At 39.6% G+C, this 20,426-nt stretch overlaps 1 protein-coding gene across 1 annotated transcript in view; it reads right to left on the bottom strand.

Annotated features, from left to right (window-relative positions):
• Positions 1–20,426, bottom strand: part of slit3 (slit homolog 3 (Drosophila)) — a 713,397-nt gene that overhangs the window by 184,754 nt on the left and 508,217 nt on the right. Inside the window, exons 8-9 of the mRNA XM_034181986.1 lie at positions 14,264–14,427; positions 11,848–11,992 (exon numbers count right to left, since the gene is read on the bottom strand). Of these exons, the coding sequence (XP_034037877.1) occupies positions 11,848–11,992; positions 14,264–14,427 (309 nt within the window). The remainder of the gene's footprint in view (positions 1–11,847; positions 11,993–14,263; positions 14,428–20,426) is intronic.

Here is a 20,426-nt window from a genome sequence, read left to right on the forward strand (position 1 = left end):
TAAATTAACAGATCAAATTTATCCTAAAAAAAAATCCCACTTCACAAATTTCACATTGTTAATATGTCATGCATAATCCTGTTTAATTTTGCACTCCCCAACACTCTCCAAAAAAGTGAGGAAAAGCATTTTCAAAAAGTTCAAAACGTTGCATGCTCCAATCAGCATATAACATCTGCAGAATGTTTGAGCGCATTTGTTCAGGTTTTGCAGTCAAGGCCACAGTGTGAAATGTTCACTTGGAACTAATCTGTAATCAGTACAGATGAAGCCAGCTCTCTAGAAAATGGTCATTATGCTGCGCATTGGCTCAGGGAGCAGTGTGCAAACTATACCGTGGCCTTCTGGGGAGCTCACATTTTAACAGGGGGATTTGTGCATACCTCGAAGAGAGGACTGACTTCAACTTTTGTAAAGAAACATTTTTAGCTGCAAGCACATAGGCCTACTTGCACACCTGAAAAATACTCTGCAGAGTCAGTATATTTGGTATTTTTCAGTATGAATAGCTCAAATACCAGAACATCTGAGAACATGCACTGAAACAAAAGCGAGCACACCAGGCTCCCTACAAGGGATCGAGCCCTCATCAAACTGGATAATGCAAAGTTATCTATCACATAGAGAAGAGTGTAAAAACTTTATACACACTAACTACATGGGTCATGTATTAAGAAACCAACAAACAACAACAAACATCAAAACAGGCCAGGCTGATTACAAGGGATCCAATCCTCATCAACATCCATCCAATGTATTCCCTGTCATGGGTGATGTTTTGGTGTCTGGTTTGAGTTCCCCATTCTTCTGTTTTCTGGTGTTATTCTCCACGTTATTCTGTCCCTGAACTTTTTTTTTTCATTGTGTTATTCTGCTCCTAGTATAATTCTCCATGTGATCTGGCTATTCTTCTCCATTGCAAATATTATCTGCCCTTACAGTTTCATGTGTTTCCGTACTTCCAGGTTTGATTTGTTACTCACGTATTTAAAGGCACTTTGAGCATTTCATCATCACCAGATTGTATTAGGCTAGTGTCCCATGTTGACTTCTTGTTACGGACTTTTGCTGCCCTGCTGGTATACTGAATTGTGCCTGCTGTTTTGGGCTGATTACTTGGTATGAAACTTCTAGTTACTGAACTTTGTATTTTGATAACCCTTGACTGTCTCAAAAAAAAAAAAAAAAAAAAGATTTTTGTCAACTGGACTGATCACCCATGTGCCAAAACTGTACCTGTTTCCAGTCAAGCGTGTTTTGCACTAGTTGAGGTTTTTTGAGTTGTACCAGCATTCAATAAATCCTGTTTTTGTTTGCATTTCAATTTCATTGGGGTTCTCTTCACTGGGGTCTAAAACAAAGCTGCTTCATTCTCATGAAGAGGTTTATATGATGTCATACCATAAAATATTTTATGTGTAACCTTAAAAGTTTCTTTGTACAACCCATGTTTCACATCCAGCATTCAATAACTAGTGTAAGTATTAGTATGAACAGGAGGAATACACAATCTGCCTTTTTTTTTCAGGTCACTTGATCACAGCCTCCATCCTGGCTGATGATTACCGTATTTTCTGGAGTATAAGTTTTGTTTGGTTTTCTTACTAGTTTCGGAGGTCTTTCAACTTATACTCCAGTGTGATTTGTACACTGAAAAATTAAGCTTTCATTAACAACAATAAAAATAAATAGAATGACTATATAGGAATTGGAATCAAAGCAGTAAACTTTATTAATACAAGAATAAATACCAATAATAAAATGTGCAGTAAAACTGCAGAACAAACAACACAACAAAACCCCAAATTATAGAGTGGATTATACAGAAGAAAAGGTTGCGACTTATACTCCTGTGTGACATATATGGGTTATTCCTCTTCAAATGGCTTTTTTTAACAGGTGCAACTTACACTCCAGAATATACGGTACATGGGTTATGTCTGAAATTTTTGTTACTTTTCGCACATTTTATTACATACAAAAGCTGTGGATAACCTGACCCATCACATACAATGCCGTACTGCTCCAACACTCTTTGATGGTGAAGACAAGAAGAGCATCCATCTTTATATTAGGTTGAATGTGTGACAAATCTTCCTCATGTATATATCATACATTAGAAGAACCTAATTTTGCACATAATCCATGCAGATGATGATACCAAAAACTATAAATGCTTAGAAAACAATTGCATATTGTCAATATTTTTTAACAATCCCCCCAAAATTTTCAAATCTTGTTTCCAGGCAAGCCCATATCTTATCAAAGCGAGCCGAGCTCCACCCATCTCCTTATTAATTTGCACCCTGACAGGGAGCACCACATTACCGTCCAGCAGACAAACCTAGATTATTGACTATGTGGTCTTTTTGCTTGGTGAGATTCTCCATAATGCACAGCAGGTATGTTGGATGTGTTCAGTGAATACGGGCTCGATTTAACTGGTTACACTAAACAACAGTGAAATACAGCTTTAAACCCACAAATTACCACAGCTTTCTTGGGGCAGCTGGTTCAACACTTCACATTTTCCACTTCTGATTTCCTCCATTTTTATCTCAGTGTTTCATAAATCCCATTGATGGAGCCAGAATACTCTCTTCTTCAGATTCCGTCAAAGTATTTATGAACACTTTCTCAGTTTCTCAACTTTTTTAGGCTAACAGCCAAAGGGAATTTATTGCATTTCTGTCAATGTGAGACTGCAGACTCATTACACCATAGTTGTAGTAATACTGTATTATCATGTGGGGAGCCATCAGAAGCAGGCACCTAGCCCGTAGTGTATTTCGGGGAATGTCGTGTTGTTTAGTTTCTTGTCTCCTGATGATTTAGGCAACACAATCGCCCTTGCTCATGCATTCTTCAGTTCTGCTTTTTTCCTGCTATGAGATTAGAAGAAAAGGAGGAAGCAAAGAAGCTGAAAAAAGATACAAGTAAAAAAAAATGTGTAAAAATTAAGACAAGGTAGCAAAAGAAGTGAAATGGATTGGAGGGTCAAAGCATACCCTGCATTCACATGAAAAATATGTTTTTCAGACCAAAGTGATTTAATTTCATGACATTTTAATGATATAATCGTGATGTCACTTATACCATATTGCAACATGATTAGCTGATGGATATGAGCTTTGGATCACCTCTCTAGTACTTTTGGTTGGAAGCTATGGAAAATTTGTTGTTTGGAAAATTATGACATCATTTCATGATGTTTTTGTAAAGTCTTAATGTTATTCATATTATTTGATTACAAATGATTTACTGATCAATATGTCTTCTCTCCTACTTATGCTTTTTTCTATCTATCTATCTATCTATCTATCTATCTATCTATCTATCTATCTATCTATCTATCTATCTATCTATCTATCTATCTATCTATCTATCTATCTATCTATCTATCTATCTATCTATCTATCTATCTATCTATCTATCTATCTATCTATCTATCTATCTATCTATCTATCTATGTCTTACCAGTGTCACAGGATGGCCAATGTATTGGGCATTTCTATGTCTGTTGGTCTATCTATCTGTCCATCCACCCATCTTTCTGTCTCTTTGTCCATCTAACTAGTCTGTGCAACCACCCACTCATTTGTTGATTTGTCCATAAAGCCACCCACCCATCTCTCGACCCTTCTATGTTTCCATCCATCCAGCCATCCACCTGTCCACTCACTGTGTATCACTCTATTTGCCCATCCATCTATGTGCCCATCCACTCACATATCCATCCATCCATCCATCCATCCATCCATCCATCCATCCATCCATCCATCCATCCATCCATCCATCCATCCATCCATCCATCCATCCATCCATCCATCCATCCATCTGCCAGTATGGGACATATTTACAGCTCTTTTACTTTTGTTGTGTAACATTCCTCTCATTTATGTTTATCTGTCCTGTAAGCTCCCTCGCAGTCACCAGTATAATTTATGATGTGGACTCACCCAGGTTTTGATCGCATTTGCAGGTATTAAATGCACTTTGGTTGAATTTATTGCATCAATTTGTCACTGCTACCCAGTAACTGCATTCTTTACATTAAATGCTTACGTGGCCATGGCACTCAGTGTAACAGAACCCTTGTGGGTGACTGTTTCTTGGCGCATATCCATGTCTAAATTTCCACATCTCACCCCTACAAGCTAACAACACCTTATTTGTACTTTGGGGGTCAAAATAAATCAAGGATGCACAGCTATTGACAAGATAAGACAATCTACACACACAAGTTTGAAATTAGATCTGGAGGGACGTAAATAAGGGTGAGAGACAAAGACACTTAGAGACTAAATAACAAAGGGTATTATAAAGACATTTTAAAGAGGCAAAATAAAAAAGCAATAGTATGATGGGTTGTGGGTAAGGAAATAACAGCTCAGACGTGGGGTTTGGAAGACGACACAATAAGCTGAGTGCATTCTGATCTAATGATGTAAAATGCAATGAGACAAACTAGTTTTGTTAAAATTACTTTGTAATTGAATTTAAGCTGAAGAGAGTCTTACACACACTTGGAGGTGCAGCGATGCAAACAGTGACACATGCACACACATATTTGGCAGCGATTCTTGTCGCTAGCACACAGAAGGTGGACTTTGTCCTCATTGGAGGACTGACAGTACACCATCCCATTACACTGTATTGTTTCTTGCTCCAGCAGCAACATTTATTATATTCGTGTTTATATGTGTGCAATGAAAATATTTCACCAAATGGAGAGTTGCTTCTCTAAGAAATAATACTGTTCTCACGATGGTGCAGAATAACACACATGATGCTGAAGAATCCTGCAGTCTACAGAAAAAAGACAAAGGGTGACTTTTAGGCTGCAGCTGACACTGAAACTTCAGTCATTCTTACAGTTATGCCAATATTTTGCGTTGTATTTTTCATTAAAGTGAAATAACTGGTGAATGGTATAGTGTAAAATTCTTCTTTCTTCACATCTATTTCTGCAGAGGGTGGAGTTCATGGTCATGGTTATGGTCATGGTCATGGTTCATGGTTATATAAAACAGGTCAACTTGTTTTATATAACAGCTGAGTGGATCCTTGTCATTTGATTGATGCTGTGTATGTCACGTAACATGGATGAGTGTTCCCTTTTGTGTTGTGCTGCATTTACTGTGCAAATTTGGTTCCATCCATTTTGTACCATTGCACGCCACAACCACTGCGTATGCAGACCACACACGCACACACTAGTGGGGGTGGTGTTAAGCTAAACAAGGCGGAGTTTGTTTTCCTGACGGATGTCGATTTGAAGGAGCTAACTGACAGTGCTAATTCTTCTAACACAAAAAAGTAAATAAAAAAATCCACTATGCCATAAGCCGTCTGGAGGCATGAAACTGTTAGGATGAAGAGGTGAAGTTAGGATGAAAACCTGGACAACTTTCTGACATGATTTGAACTGTCAAAGCACCAGTGATGCACACCAAAATGTAAGTCCCTTTTCTGTTGTTTATAAATGAATAAAATATCAGATGACACGGATCTATTCTAGCTGTCATATAAAAAATAATGTTTTTTAATTCTTTTCAAAATGTAGAAGAAATTCTTTCATGCATTCACCTCATGAATTAGTCGTACCATTGAACTCAAACATTAATGTTGTATATGGCCTAGTTCAAAAATAATGAAGCCATCAAAGTTTAAAAGTGGTCTTTTTTGTGAAATGTTATCATTTTAGGTATGGTTATACGAGGTCTGTTAGAAAACTATCCGACCTTTTTATTTTTTGCAAAAACCATATGGATTTGAATCACGTGTGATTGCATCAGCCAAGCCTGAACCTTCGTGCGCATGCGTGAGTTTTTTCACGCCTGTCGGTTGCGTCATTCGCCTGTGAGCACGCTTTGTGGGAGGAGTGGTCCAGCCCCCTCGGCAGATTTTCATTGTCAGGAAAATGGCTGAGCGACTGCCGCTTTGCTGCATCAAAATTTTTTCAGAAACTGTGAGAGACAGCCAGGTGGAAACCATTCAGAAAATTCAGATGGCTTTCGATGAAGATCTTATGGGCATCACGCAGATTAAGGAGCATTACAACCGGATTAAAGACGGCCCACAGCGGCTGAGGGCGCGCCGCGCTTCGAGCGGCCATGACAGGCTGAAACGACCAGATCATTTCCAAAGTGAACGCTGTGTTGATCCGGGACGTCATCTGACTACCAGAGAAATGGCAAGAGAGGTGGACGTAGCACTTTTTCGGCACATTACACTCTTACAGGAGATTTTGTAATGAAAGACGTGCGGCGGAATTCGCGCGTCAGGACAGAGCCGCTAATGGCGCAGAACAAAAAGCACCTCCATGTTGGAAGTCTCACGGGACATGCCCAGCTCTTCTACCATTCGGAAGATTCAGACGGCTTTGGGTGGCTTTTCAGTCGAGTGAGTATCCGAGACATTGTCGAAGATCTAGGCATGCCACAACATGTCCTGTGAGACCAACATGGAGGTGCTTTCATTCCGCGCCATTAGCGGCTCCGTGGCGAATCCCTCCGCTCCTGTTTTCATAACAAAATCTCCAGTAACAGTGGAATGAAGATTGCTGATAAGGATACTACTTCATTGGAAATGTAACTTTGCTCCAGGAACAGACACATATTTCCTGCACAACATCTATATCCTGAATTCTGCCAAAGTACCAAAAAATCTTTCATTATACTGCCTAATTTGAATGAAACTCCCATGTTTGCACCTCTCCTCCAACCTTTGCACTCTGCACTGGCACAAAAATACAAAACAGATGCTCTAACTCAGTTGCAGTGCCAGGAAAACATCACCTTATCACCACACTGTTTGCACTGGCCATTGTGCCTCCATGAAAATAGGGCCGGTTTTGGGCTACGCGTAGGTGTCTCTGACTCACAGTGCAGATTGTGTGTCTGACCTTCCCAGAATCAGATCCTAAAATGTGTAGGTGTAAAGAATGGATTTTTTGTGTATCACAAACCGCTGCCTCTGCATATCTGCATGCTCACTAGTTTGTGTGCAACCACTTGCACGTGTTTCTGAATGGGTGGGCATGCATTTCACACCCTTGGGGAAGTATCGATGCAACATTGTGCGAGAGAATTGCTTCTTTACTCAAAAAGCAATCAAGCAGCTGTCCTCCATACAAACAAACAAGGGACTGCAATCAATAGAGATATCAAACACGACCCTCTGAGCTGCACTCACTGGCCAATTCATTGGGTACAGAAATGCCTCAGTGACTGACTCAACAAAATGCTGGAAACGTCCTTCAGAGATTGTGCTCAATATTAACATTACTGCATGATGCATTTGGCATAACAGCAGCAAAATCCTGAATTGCTGCTACAAGGCACGATGGGTCCATGCATTCATGTTCTTTAAGCCATGTTTTGGCCACCAATCTGAATACTGAAGCAGAAATCGAGAAACACCAGACTAGGCGACATTTTTCCAAACTTCCATTGACCAAGTAATGTGAGCTCATGACCAATGAAGCCTCAGGTTCCTGTTCTTAGCCAACAGGAGTGACACCCAAACTGGTCTTCTGCCTCTGCAGCCCATCTGCTCCAGAGGTAAGGTTCTACATGTCGTGGATTCAGACGTGCTTTATAGCTTAGTTGTAACAAGTGGTTATTTTGTGTGTGTGTGTGGGGGGGGGGGGGGGGGGGGGTGGCGGCACTGGTGTCCCCTTGGCTCAACTCAAACACTGACATCCTGAGCACTGAGGCATCTGGATGCTGGATTATGCCCTGAAAAAGGCACTACATGGCCAAAATGTCATAGTTGATGCTCCATCACAATGCAAGTGCCATTAATTAACCATTCATTTGGAATGTTTTAGTGTCACATGACTTGCTGGGTAGAAATTAGCATTATTGACCACACTAAGACCATGTTTTACTAAATTATAAATAACTTTTTAATGATATGAGATAGAAACATACTTTTTTTTTTGCTGAAAAGTTAACTCCGCAGACTTTCGAGCCAGCCATCGGCCATCTTTGTACTCCTCATAGAAGCTGTGTGATGACGTGCGCAATGTGAGTGTCCAGTCGGAATTGGTTAACCGTCACATGGGTTTACAAAATCCAATCATCGGGCAGATTCACCTCACGTGAAAAGCCAAAGATCTTTTTCAGGAGTGATATGTTACTAGTTGGCCCATTTGAACAGCCCCCTGGGTGCTCCAATGAGTACATACTCAGTGCGCCCTGCGCCATTACGCACAGCGATCAGTGAAAGCAGACGGAGAGCCTCTGATGACAATCTCACGTGAAAGCTGCTTTAGGAGCAGCACAGAACAGTCCAAAACAGAGTAGAAGTAGAAGTTTGTGTTGTAACCTTTGTGTAGTAGCAAACAGAAATTGCTTTGAGATGAAGACGAAAAACAAAACAAACAAAAAAAAAACGCATAGACCATTTTGTATATATTATTCAAAATGTGCATTTGTGTTTATTGTTTGAACCTTTTTGTTGTACAGTCTTTCACACAAGACCTGAAATTACCTTTATAAAGTGTCAAGACAGCTGTTTATTCTAGTTTGCTGTGTGTTTTGAATAAATGTGTGTGGAAAATGATTTTCTGCTTCTCTTTTTTCTTTCTTATTTTTGTTTGTAAACCTTTATTACACTTATAAAACACAACAAAAGCATATATATTCTGAAAGCACAGGTTGTCCTGACAAAAAAGAGACATAAAACTTGATTGTGGGATACAGGGAGAGCTGTTATCAGCAATAACACATTTATGCCAGGCGAGTGAACTGTCCAAAAAATGCCCTCGGACCCCAGAGGGTTAAATCTGTTTTTAAAAAACCCTGTTTTTAAAATCTTGCTTTCATGTGAGGTGATGTCTTCTCTCTTCAGCATTTATGTCCTGACAGATTTATTTATTTATTATGTTTATAGGTACGCTTTTGTCTCATTCTGATGCAGATGCAGTTTTTGATGCGTTTTCATTCTGCTGTTTTATGTAAAAGCAGATTGTAAACATTGTTGGTGTCGCTGCAAAGCTGAAAGAGGATGTGATGGTCATGTCTCTCTGTCTGTGTTTGTATCTACAAAATGCGAAGAGCAATTACAATCAAACTTGGTGGATGAACTCAGTGGACCGCTCTCTCAGAACAAGAGGGCATATAAAACTCAGAAGTCAAAGTCAAATCAGAGGTCAGTGTCTGAAAATACTTCATTGCCCGTATCTCAGGAATGAGATGACATATTGAAATGTGGTTTCCTGCAAAGTTTGACTCTGTTGGGGCTCGTGTTGACATCAACTGAAGTTAAACAATTTGCTGGTGGCAGCGAGGCACTGGTATCATCTGGATCATCATTTACATGACAAAAGATTTCTTGTTTTTATTGGAACTACAGCATTCAGTGGAAGATGATGAATCAGTCATGACAACATGCAAGCTTCTGAATTTGTCTGAGTTAGTTTTGAGCAACTGATGTCACAGTACTTGTCCTTTAACTGAAGCCCGTCTCACACAGATGGCATGTTTGTGGCATTTAGAGGCCCATGTAGCACTCCCTAACCAACTCACCACTATCAGCCACAATTGCTGATTAAACAAAGTTGATAAAACACTGGCCAGGATGCAGAAGGTGACATGCTCCGTTAAACATGCCAGCAATAACCGGTATTGGGAGCAAGTGCCAGCGTGTGCGTGGCATGCTAGTGGTAACCATTGGTGTGCTGTACTAACCGGACACACGCCAGCACTTGCCACCAATACTGGTTAGTGCTGGCATGTGTTTGGTGCCTTCTGTGTGAGAGTCGCTTGATGATAATTTAAGTAAATGATTAATCTAATGATTTATTATTATTATTATTTATTTATTTTTTTTTTTTTTGCATTGGTCAATTGACTATGTTTCGAGTAGCCAAATTTCTTTTGGTTGATGTACCAGTAAATCATAAACATAAATTGTAGCAGTAACTTTCAACATGGCATGAAAATATTTTGTCATGCAAAGTATTTAATTTATAGTTGATTTTTTTTCCTCCCACAATTACAGTATATAAAGGATGTAAAGTGCCAAAAATTTCAAAGGCAATCATAGAAAAAATGTAAGAAATTCTCGTACACAGCTTTTCCTCTTTCTGAGACACAAAATGACAGAAAACAAACCCTAAAATGTTTCATTGGGCTGCAGCCAATAATTATTTTCATTATCAATTAGTCTTTTGATTTGTACGGAAGCGTATTGCATTCACTGGATAAAAAAAAAAAATAGACCACTGATCTCGTAATTTCAAGATAAGATCTCGTAATTACGAGATCTTTTCTCATAATTACGAGAAAAGATCTCATAATTATAAGATCTTTTCTCGTAATTACGACATTGGGATCTCATAATTACGAGATCAGGTGCCTCCTGATCTCGTAATTACAAGAAAAGATCTCGTAATTACGAGATCAGGTGTCTCCAGCTTCCCCGTATGCGCGCTTCCTCAATAATCAGCGGGCATGATGGTGCTGTCGCAATTAATCTGCTGTTACCACCTTCTCGGTCTAAGACACTGGGAAATACTGATATTTCTTAAAAATGAGGATGATATTAATATTAGTATGTCAACACTGCAGGCATCTCAAGTCCTTGGGATTGTTCCGGCGGAAAGCCCAGTCTGACGTGCTGGACGTCGCTCTCTTTCTTACGTATGGAAGCTCTGAGCTGCCAAGCCCTAATATATATTTGGCTCAGTATCATGCAATTACGTGAAACGTTTCATGTTATAATGTGATATTTATCATGTTATAACGTGATATTTATCATGTTATAACGTGATACTTATCACGTTATTTCGTCATATGAAATTATCATGTTATTTCATGATGCGGTATTTTCACGTTATAACGAGAAATTATCACGTTATAACAAGAAATTATGCTCCACGTTGCCGTAATTATGAGATCAAGCTATTGTTTTTATTTATTTATTTTCTGTGTGTGTGTGTGTGTGTGTGTGTGTGTGTGTGTGTGTGTAATCGCTTCCGTACTTCCAGTCCAAGCATGAGAATGCCCGAGTCATAATCGAAAATAGGCCAATTTGTAACCTCCGATACTACATTGTGATCCACACCATGGCACGCACAAAGTGTGGATTTCCCACTTAACTGTTGCTGGATGAATGAAACTCCTCCAGCGTGGCGAGGCACAGCTCGGGCACACAGACTGGCATGTGCCCGGGTGGGAGTGAGCCCCGCTGTGTCCCTCAGTGGTCGGTGGGTCTGTGTGAGTGAAAGCTGGAAGTCGCCCCGTGCTCCTCCCTGGACATTCATCCGGGAGCACTTCAGGGGGAAAATCCACACTTTGTGTTTGATTATAGTGTGTTATCATCGGCTGAGCTCAGCTCACGTCTGTGCTGACGGACTGGAAGTACGGAAGTTTATACATAATCTTGTAATCTTGTAATCTTGTAATCTTCTTGTAATTACAAGAAAAGATCTCATAATTATGAGATCAGGATCTCGTAATTATAAGAAAAGCTCTCGTAATTATGAGATATTTTCTCATAATTATGAGATCCTGATGTCGTAATTACGAGAAAAGATCTCATAATTACGAGATCAGTGGTCAAAAATGTTTTTATCCAGTGAATGCAATACGCTTCCGTAGATTTGTTTCCAGATTAATGATTAATTCATTAGTCGTATCCAGAAAATGTCAGAAAATTATGAAAAATATCAAAGCCCAATATCTTGAAGCCCAAGATGACAGCCTCAAATTTCTTGTTTTTTTTTTTTCCAAAACCCAAACATATCCAGATTATTGTCAGAGAGGAGTAAAGAAACCTCTACCCACACAGTGAACATGTGTAACATTTAAGGAAAGTGAGTTTTGACAGACTTACATCTCCATGATGCCCTCAGGGAGGTTCGCTGGTATATCAGTGAGTCCTTTGCGACGGCAGTCCACAATATTGTTGTTGCAACTGCAGCTGGGTGGACACACTGCTATCTGAGGGACACAAGTCCTCGACTCCGTCTGGATTGGACCTGCAGAGGGCAAAGCACAGATACACAACATGATACATTCTGGAAATGTCAAGCAGATGCTGGCGTTTTATGAAAGATAAGATTGGCGGTCAAGCAGATGATCCACACACAATAGATGGTAGACACTGTGTCTGCAGCTGTGGTTGCAAACTTTACTTGTGTCTGTAATCACAAGTAAACTCAGATGATTACCAATAATAAGAATAATTTTGTATATGCATTCTTAGATTCTCCACGTCAAATTATACTCAGCTTCAATGTGAAGCTTCATCAATGTGAAGCTTCATGAATGTGAAGCTTCATGAATGTGTGTCCAACAATGCTCATGTTCTTTACAGATATTTAAACTTTAGAGCTCCAAGGGTAATTTCTTGATTTTAACATACCTAAAAATATTCCCCTGTTAATGTACTTTCTTATATTGTAATGTCCATATGTTGCATATCAAAATATTCAGAACAATCATAGCTTTAAGAATGTGACACAAATATTCATCTACAACACTCCATAAATATATGATCTATTAATAGATATACAATTAATCATTGACCAGGATGCAGGAGAGCGCAGTTAGGGCTCTAAGAGTTAATTTTAAACATAAAGAAAATGCTATTTTAATACAAACAGATGCACACAAGATGCAAATTGAATATTTTAAAGTAACAGATAAGACTATATTGATACAAAGACCCCTGAAGTAATTTTAATGTGCTCTGAACTGGTCATTTGAGTGAGCTGAGTGAAACTGTTATGCGGCTAATTCCATATAGGCTCTTCAAACTCTTGTAGAAGATCAAACGTTACCACAAGACCCTTGCAAGATATGTCACAGTAATGTTAGTGTGGCATTGCTATGTAAAAAAAGCAAAAACAAAACACAGCCAAACAAAGCCAACAGGATTTATACACTACCATCAACCCTAATATCAGAACTTTGGATGAAATGTGGATTGTGTAAGAAGAATGGGAGGTTTGACAAAAGTCTGGTTGTTTGTAATCTGCAAAACAGTAATTAAGTACTGTGATAGTGCAATGAATCTTCATGCTGACTTAGTGATATTACATGGCCACAAGATGAACTTACTTGAAGGTATGCAATGGCACTTTTATAGAAGTAGCTTATTCTCATTTCTAATGGAAAATCAATGTCTACACTAAATAAATAATTGTACAGGATTACACTGTATCACATCAAGCAATAAGCAAAGTCTGTAAATCTTATCATAGCCTATGTAACTAGATATGTATGGTTACATTTTATAAGGTAGAGATGCACAACCCTAATGCTACACTCAGTTACAGCACTGGGTGGGAGGGATGGCAAGCCTGTATACAAACTGTTTTGGGGGGTATACCTCCCCAAAACAGTTTGTCGCTTACACACAAAACTAAATTTTCCACACTGGCAAAAAAAAAAAAACATGCAAATGCATTGTTATTGTCACTAAACTATCCCCAAATATAACCCTCAAAAAAAAAAAACTATATCTATGACTGTATTAAATTAAACATTTAACATCACACTGTTCCCTGTGTGTTACACTACTGGCACTAAAGTGTACCTTCTATGACATCATAGTGATAAAAATATCAAACAAAAGAAAGAAGGCAGTTATTGACATCTACGTGATCAGAAATGCAAAAAGTGCAATAAGAGCAGGTCTGGTATCGCCAGCGAAGGGAGAAAAACTACACTAAAGGCTAATAAAGAGAGAGCAGCGTGACAGTCTATTAGCACAGAGAGCTGAATCAGAGACTTATAAACACTGTACTATCTGTAGCTGATAACAGCACAGCTCTTATACTATGCTTTTAGCTGATTACACTGTCTACACGCTGTAATTCTTCCTCTCTTACAAATTCAATGCTGTGCTGTTTGGAGACGATAGCAATACCACCTACAATAATGATCATTAAGTTTATTGCATTGTCTTTGATGTGCATGTCTGTGTCAGTGTTATAAGGAGTATCATGTGCCAATACTATTTAATTCAATAGTGAATTCAATTCTTAATAATATGCATTATGTGGATATCGCTGAACAACTCTAGATCACTTTCATAAAACTGACCTAAAATAAAGAAATATGAAGCTCAACTGAAATTTACAAACACGTCAGTTAACTGAAGGTGTTACATCATGTGACCATAACAATGCGGATGCACAATGATGCATTTGAGAACGTTCGGTCAGTGAGGTTTATTGCGTCCCTCTCTGTAACGCTGTCGTTTAAATTACGTCACGACTGCGAGGTGAAGTGCATCAACTCACCGTGGCACACAAAATCCTTTTTTGGCACATCAGGGACGTTCAGACCCCTCATGTGGGCAGGGGCCATGCACTGGGTGAATGGAGCCAAGCCCCGCCTGGCTCTGAGCCAATCAGAGAGCCAGGACAGGTGACAGTCACAGTGGAGGTTGTTGGAGTGCAGCCGGCTGAAAAAAAGAGAGTTCGAGGGGTTTATGATGACATGTAGATGTTCTTTTATCCTCAAACCAGATAACACCACAGTTAACTCTTCGGGATTGTGTCTAAAAGAGAAATGTTCATGTTAAATAGAATTTTTTAAAACATTATCAGTACAGCAAGAGGAAACTGCATTTACAGCAGGTAGCTCAGTGGGATAAAGTGGACCATATGTAGACCTGCATTTGATTCCCGGATATGCTACCTGTCTGTGTCTTTTGGACAAGACACCACATCTGCATTGTCCCAGTTCAAGTGTAAATGGGTACTGGCTTTGGTTGGGGGAAGTAATCTGTGTTAGACTGGCATCTCCTCCAGGACGGCTGTAGACCCTGATCTGCTTCACACTATGGAATCCAGAAATAAGCACCAGCACCAATGGACCTCAGGGTCTATGTAGGACTTACTGGCATTTAAATGTGCTCATTTTGTACACCTGGCCATACTGTACATGCTTGGAGTTTTATCTGCAGTTTGCCAGAAGAAACATGGGAGACTTGAACCAAGGTTTGACCAGATTTCTTGTATGCACATTAGGATTTGCATACAAGAAATCTGAAGACTTATTCTGTGACTTGGAAATGTTCATGTTTCCATCCCATGACTTGTCTAAAGAAAACTGGCAGCGAAAGTGATGATTTAATTTTTATAGTTAGAGGTATAGCATTAATATTTTTATTTCATTTATGTCACAATGTAGGGATTAATTTTCACAAAACAGCATCATTATAAAAATTTCAAAATAAAGAAGCCTGATTTTTTTTTTCTTTTTTTGATGTCACTGAAATTATTCAAACTTATATAAGTTCAAGGGAACACAAATGGTTTGACAGCACTGTAACTGAAATTTTCATAACATTTTTCATTTTGTTTAATCATTGTCGAATGCAAAACACAAAGATTATCATTTTCTGAGGTGAGTCTATGTGCTGCAATGGTTAGAAGTGATGGAGAGGAGAATGTGTTGTCAGCGTATAATGTGCTGGCCTGGATATCTAGCCTTTTAGAAGACAGGCCTCCCTCTGTAATAAAGCAGAGGACAAATCCTGTTATGGAACAGAGATGGGCTCATTGATGCTAGCAGCGGGGGCAGTCAGTTTTAATACCACTTTCCCATTATAAATCCAGTTTATAGTCAAACCCCTGCCTGCAGATAGCTGCGTCCAGGCCCACCCCTGGCTCAGCTTTAATTACCGACAAGTAGGATTAAAACACAGGGGAGAATGGGATAAGGCAGGGGGTAGAGAGGAAGTGTCATGTGCGTATCTGTACATGCATAGCTGCGAGTCGGTGAAGCAGTGCTTGTTGTTTGAATAAGTGTGTGGATCTTAGAGTTTTCACAAATGCATAATTTTTGATACACAGATGGCCTGTTGGTCACATCATTATTACAATGATTTACACCAATAGGAATGGTGGGAGTTCTAATCTAATCACTGGAATGAATAGATTACATTACTGCAAATCAATGATGGTCTCAGCTAGCCTGAAGAGTTTGTTTCAATAACCGCAAATCCACTAACTCGAAATGTTAACTGAAATAATGCTAAACCTATAATGCGATAAAACATTGAGCTGATAACCTCTAATAGCTGTCTTTTATTATACGAGTTTACAACTGCAAATCAGAAAAGGTTGTGACAATATGGAAACTGCAAATTAAAATGAACATAGTGATGCATTTACTTTAATTTTTATTTCATTGCAAATGGTATAAGCCCAAGGTATTTTATGTTTTGTCTGGTCAACTTGATTTCATTCGTCAATATACATCCACTCCTGGATTTAAGGCCTGCAACACATTCCAAAAAATGTTGGGCGTGAAAGCATTTACAACTTCATAATGCTGCCATTCCTTCTCATAGCACCTAAAGGACACTTTGGCATAGATGACACATTCTTTTAAGAATTTTAGGTGTTATTTTGTTCCATTCTTCCTGCACACATGTCAGATGTGCAGCAGGATGGTGCCATTGTTATTGCATTTTCCATTTTAAAATTCTCCACACATTCTCTACTGGGGATAGGTCAGAGCTGCAGACAGGCCAGCTCAGTACCTGCATCCTGTGCTTCTGCAACCATGCCTTTGTAATACGTGCAGAATGTGGTTTTGCATTATTCTCAAAAAATGTATAAATGTCCCTGGAAAAAATGTCTTTTTAAAGGCAGCATATGTTGCTCTAAAATCTCTCCCATGACAGAATTGTAATCTACCTTTGCCAAGGCCACTGATGAGACCCCATGCCATGACAGACTCTGGCTTTTGGACATATTACTGATAACAGACTGAATGGTCCTGGTTATATCACCTATTGATGGATGACGTTCCAGATGCAGTATTCATTTGAGGTATCAGAAATCACAGGTGTTCAGCTTAGGCTTGAGCCATTGCCCTTTACACACTCAAATTCCTCTAGATTCCTTGAATCATTTAATGACATTGTGCACTGTAGAGGGAGAAATATGTAACTCCCTTCCAATCCATCTCAGAGGAACACTGTTTTTAAACATTTTAATTTTCTTATGCAGTGGTAGGCTAACTTTTGAGGTGAAGAAGTGGGCAAGAGCTCAACAAAGGATCAGATGGTGGAAGTTGAAGGAGGAAGACTGTTGTGTGAAATTCAGTGAGCAGGAGAGACAGACACTGGATAGAGGGGAATGAATTTTGCACAGCTGGAAAAATACTGCAGATGTGGTGAGGGAGACAGCTACAAAGGTAATGGGTGTGACATCTGAACAGCGGAAGGAAAACAAGGAGACTTGGCAGTGGAACAAAGATGGCAAAGATGGCTAAGGAAAAGGCATATGGTGAGCTGTACAAGAAGGTGAATAGTAAGGAAGGAGAAAGGACTTGTACCAATTGGCCAGACAAAGGGACAGAGCTGGAAAGGATTTGCAGCAGGTTAGGGTGGTAGCAGATGCAGATGATAATATGCTGAAAAGCAAGGAGAGTGTGTTGAGAAGGTGGAGGAAATATTTTGAGGAGCTGATGAAGAAAATTTGAGAGAGAAAAGTCTGGTTGATGTGGAGAGAGTAAATCAGGAAGTGCAAAAGATTAGTAAGGATGAAGTGAGTACAACTATGATGAGGATAAAGAGTGGAAAGACGGTCTAGATGACACTCTAGTGGAGGCATGGAAATGTCTAGGAGAGATGGCAGTGGAGTTTCAAACCAGATTGTTGAATAAAATCTTGGAAAGTGAGAGTATGCCTGAAGAGTGGAGATAAGAAGAAGTGCACTGGTCCCTATTTTTAAGAACAAGGGTGATGTTCCGAGCTGCGGTAACTACAGAGGCATTAAGCTGATCAGCGACTGCATGATCATATGGGAATGAGTAGTAGAAGCTAGGTTTAGAAAACTGGTGAAGCTCTGTGAGCATCAATATGGTTTCTTGCTGACAAAGAGCATCACAGATGCAATGTTTGCTCTGAGAGTACTGATGGACAAGTATAGAGAACGCCAGAAGGAGTTACATTATGTGTTTGTGGATTTAGAGAAAGCTTATGACAGGGTGTCAAGACAAGAGCTGTGATATAGCATATCTCACCCATATTGGCCTCTCTTCATTGGCTTCCTGTTAATTCTAGAATAGAATTTAAAATTCTTCTTCTTACTTATAAGGTTTTGAATAATCAGGTCCCATCTTATCTTAGGGACCTCGTAGTACCATATCATCCCAATAGAGCGCTTTGCTCTCAGACTGCAGGCTTACTTGTAGTTCCTAGGGTTTGTAAGAGTAGAATGGGAGGCAGAGCCTTCAGCTTTCAGGCTCCTCTCCTGTGGAACCAGCTCCCAATTCAGATCAGGGAGACAGACACCCTCTCTACTTTTAAGATTAGGCTTAAAACTTTCCTTTTTGCTAAAGCTTATAGTTAGGGCTGGATCGGGTGACCCTGAACCATCCCTTAGTTATGCTGCTATAGACGTAGACTGCTGGGGGGTTCCCATGATGCACTGTTTCTTTCTCTTTTTGCTCTGTATGCACCACTCTGCATTTAATCATTAGTGATCGATCTCTGCTCCCCTCCACAGCATGTCTTTTTCCTGGTTCTCTCCCTCAGCCTCAACCAGTCCCAGCAGAAGACTGCCCCTCCCTGAGCCTGGTTCTGCTGGAGGTTTCTTCCTGTTAAAAGGGAGTTTTTCCTTCCCACTGTAGCCAAGTGCTTGCTCACAGGGGGTCGTTTTGACCTTTGGGGTTTTACATAATTATTGTATGGCCTTGCCTTACAATATAAAGCGCCTTGGGGCAACTGTTTGTTGTGATTTGGCGCTATATAAAAAAATTGATTGATTGATTGATATTGTACATAGTAAATTTTGCTGAGTAAAATTTACTCTGCTGGGATAACATTTGATCCCAGTCTAAATAGAGCAAAAAACACTATTGTAGAGTGAAATCAGCTCTACTGGTGTCGCTGACCGAATGGTCCCCCCCGCCCTGCCTCCACTGCACATGCGCCATTTTAGAGCACAGCTGCTCTGTGGACGGAGTCTATTCACCCAAAGCGATCAAATGGATTAATGGGATTATTAACCATCAGATGACAAGATAAAACCTCTTAAATCATTCTAAAGTCAGTTTACGCAGAAATAAGGCGATATTCCGTGATGCTTTGAAATGACGGGTGGTCATTGAACACAACAGTTAGCAGCTCGTGTAGCTGTGGCACTGTGATCGCTTCCTCTGCCTTTTCTGATGAAATAATGTGGAAATGATTGTTGTACAAAAGCTTCAGATATCTGTCGCTGAGACAGATGATGACTGGAGTGCAGTTTTAAGCAGAGACAATATGTTAATCAGTGAACCACGGCTGATGATGCATGAGCAGTGAAGGCAGGACTGACCGAGTTTTAGGGCGGACCATCCAGTTGGTGACACTGTCTAGTCAATACAAGTGGTTTTACTCCAATAAGAGTTGATTTGGCACTATGTTGAGTTGATTTAGCCCCGTGATAGAGCATATTTGACTGTATTTAGACTGGGATCAAATGTTGTCTGAGCAGAGTAAATTTTACTCACCAAAACTTCCTGTGTATAAGGAAGTCTGGAGTGGCAGTGAAGTATGTGAGGGTAGTGCTGGGTTGTTATGTTCTTCAATGCCATATACCAACACAGTGCAGAGTAGCTACCTAAACTCTGTGAGTGAGATAGATTATCTCGTCAATAGCTTTACATCCTCATTTAGCACAACTTTGGATGCTGTAGCTCCTCTGAAAAAGAGAGCCTTAAATCAGAAGTGCCTGACTCCGTGGTTTAACCCACAAACTCGCAGCTTAAAGCAGATAAGCCGTAAGCTGGAGAGGAAATGGCGTCTCACTAATTTAGAAGATCTTCATTTAGCCTGGAAAAAGAGTCTGTTGCTCTATAAAAAAAAGCCCTCCGTAAAGCTAGGACATCTTACATCACTAATTGAAGAAAATAAGAACAACCCCAGGTTTCTTTTCAGCACTGTAGCCAGGCTGACAAAGAGTCAGAGCTCTATTGAGCCGAGTATTCCTTTAACTTTAACTAGTAATGACTTCATGACTTTCTTTGCAAATAAAATTTTAACTATTAGAGAAAAAATTATTCATAACCATCCCAAAGACATATCTTTATGTTCGACTGCTTTCAGTAATGCTGGTATTTGGCTAGACTCTTTCTCTCCAATTTTTCTGTCTGAGTTAATTTCATTAGTCACTTCCTCCAAACCATCAACATGTCTATTAGACCCCATTCCTACCAGGCTGCTCAAGGAAGCCCTACCATTAATTAATGCTTCGATCTTAAATATGATCAACCTATCTTTATTAGTTGGCTATGTACCATAGGCTTTGAAGGTGGCAGTAATTAAACCATTACTTAAAAAGCCATCACTTGACCCAGCTATCTTAGCTAATTATAGGCCAATCTCCAACCTTCCTTTTCTCTCAAAAATTCTTGAAAGGGTAGTTGTAAAACAGCTAAGTGATCATCTGCAGAGCAATG

Source organism: Thalassophryne amazonica, chromosome 11 (assembly GCF_902500255.1).
Source record: "Thalassophryne amazonica chromosome 11, fThaAma1.1, whole genome shotgun sequence".
NCBI classification, from domain to species: domain Eukaryota; kingdom Metazoa; phylum Chordata; class Actinopteri; order Batrachoidiformes; family Batrachoididae; genus Thalassophryne; species Thalassophryne amazonica.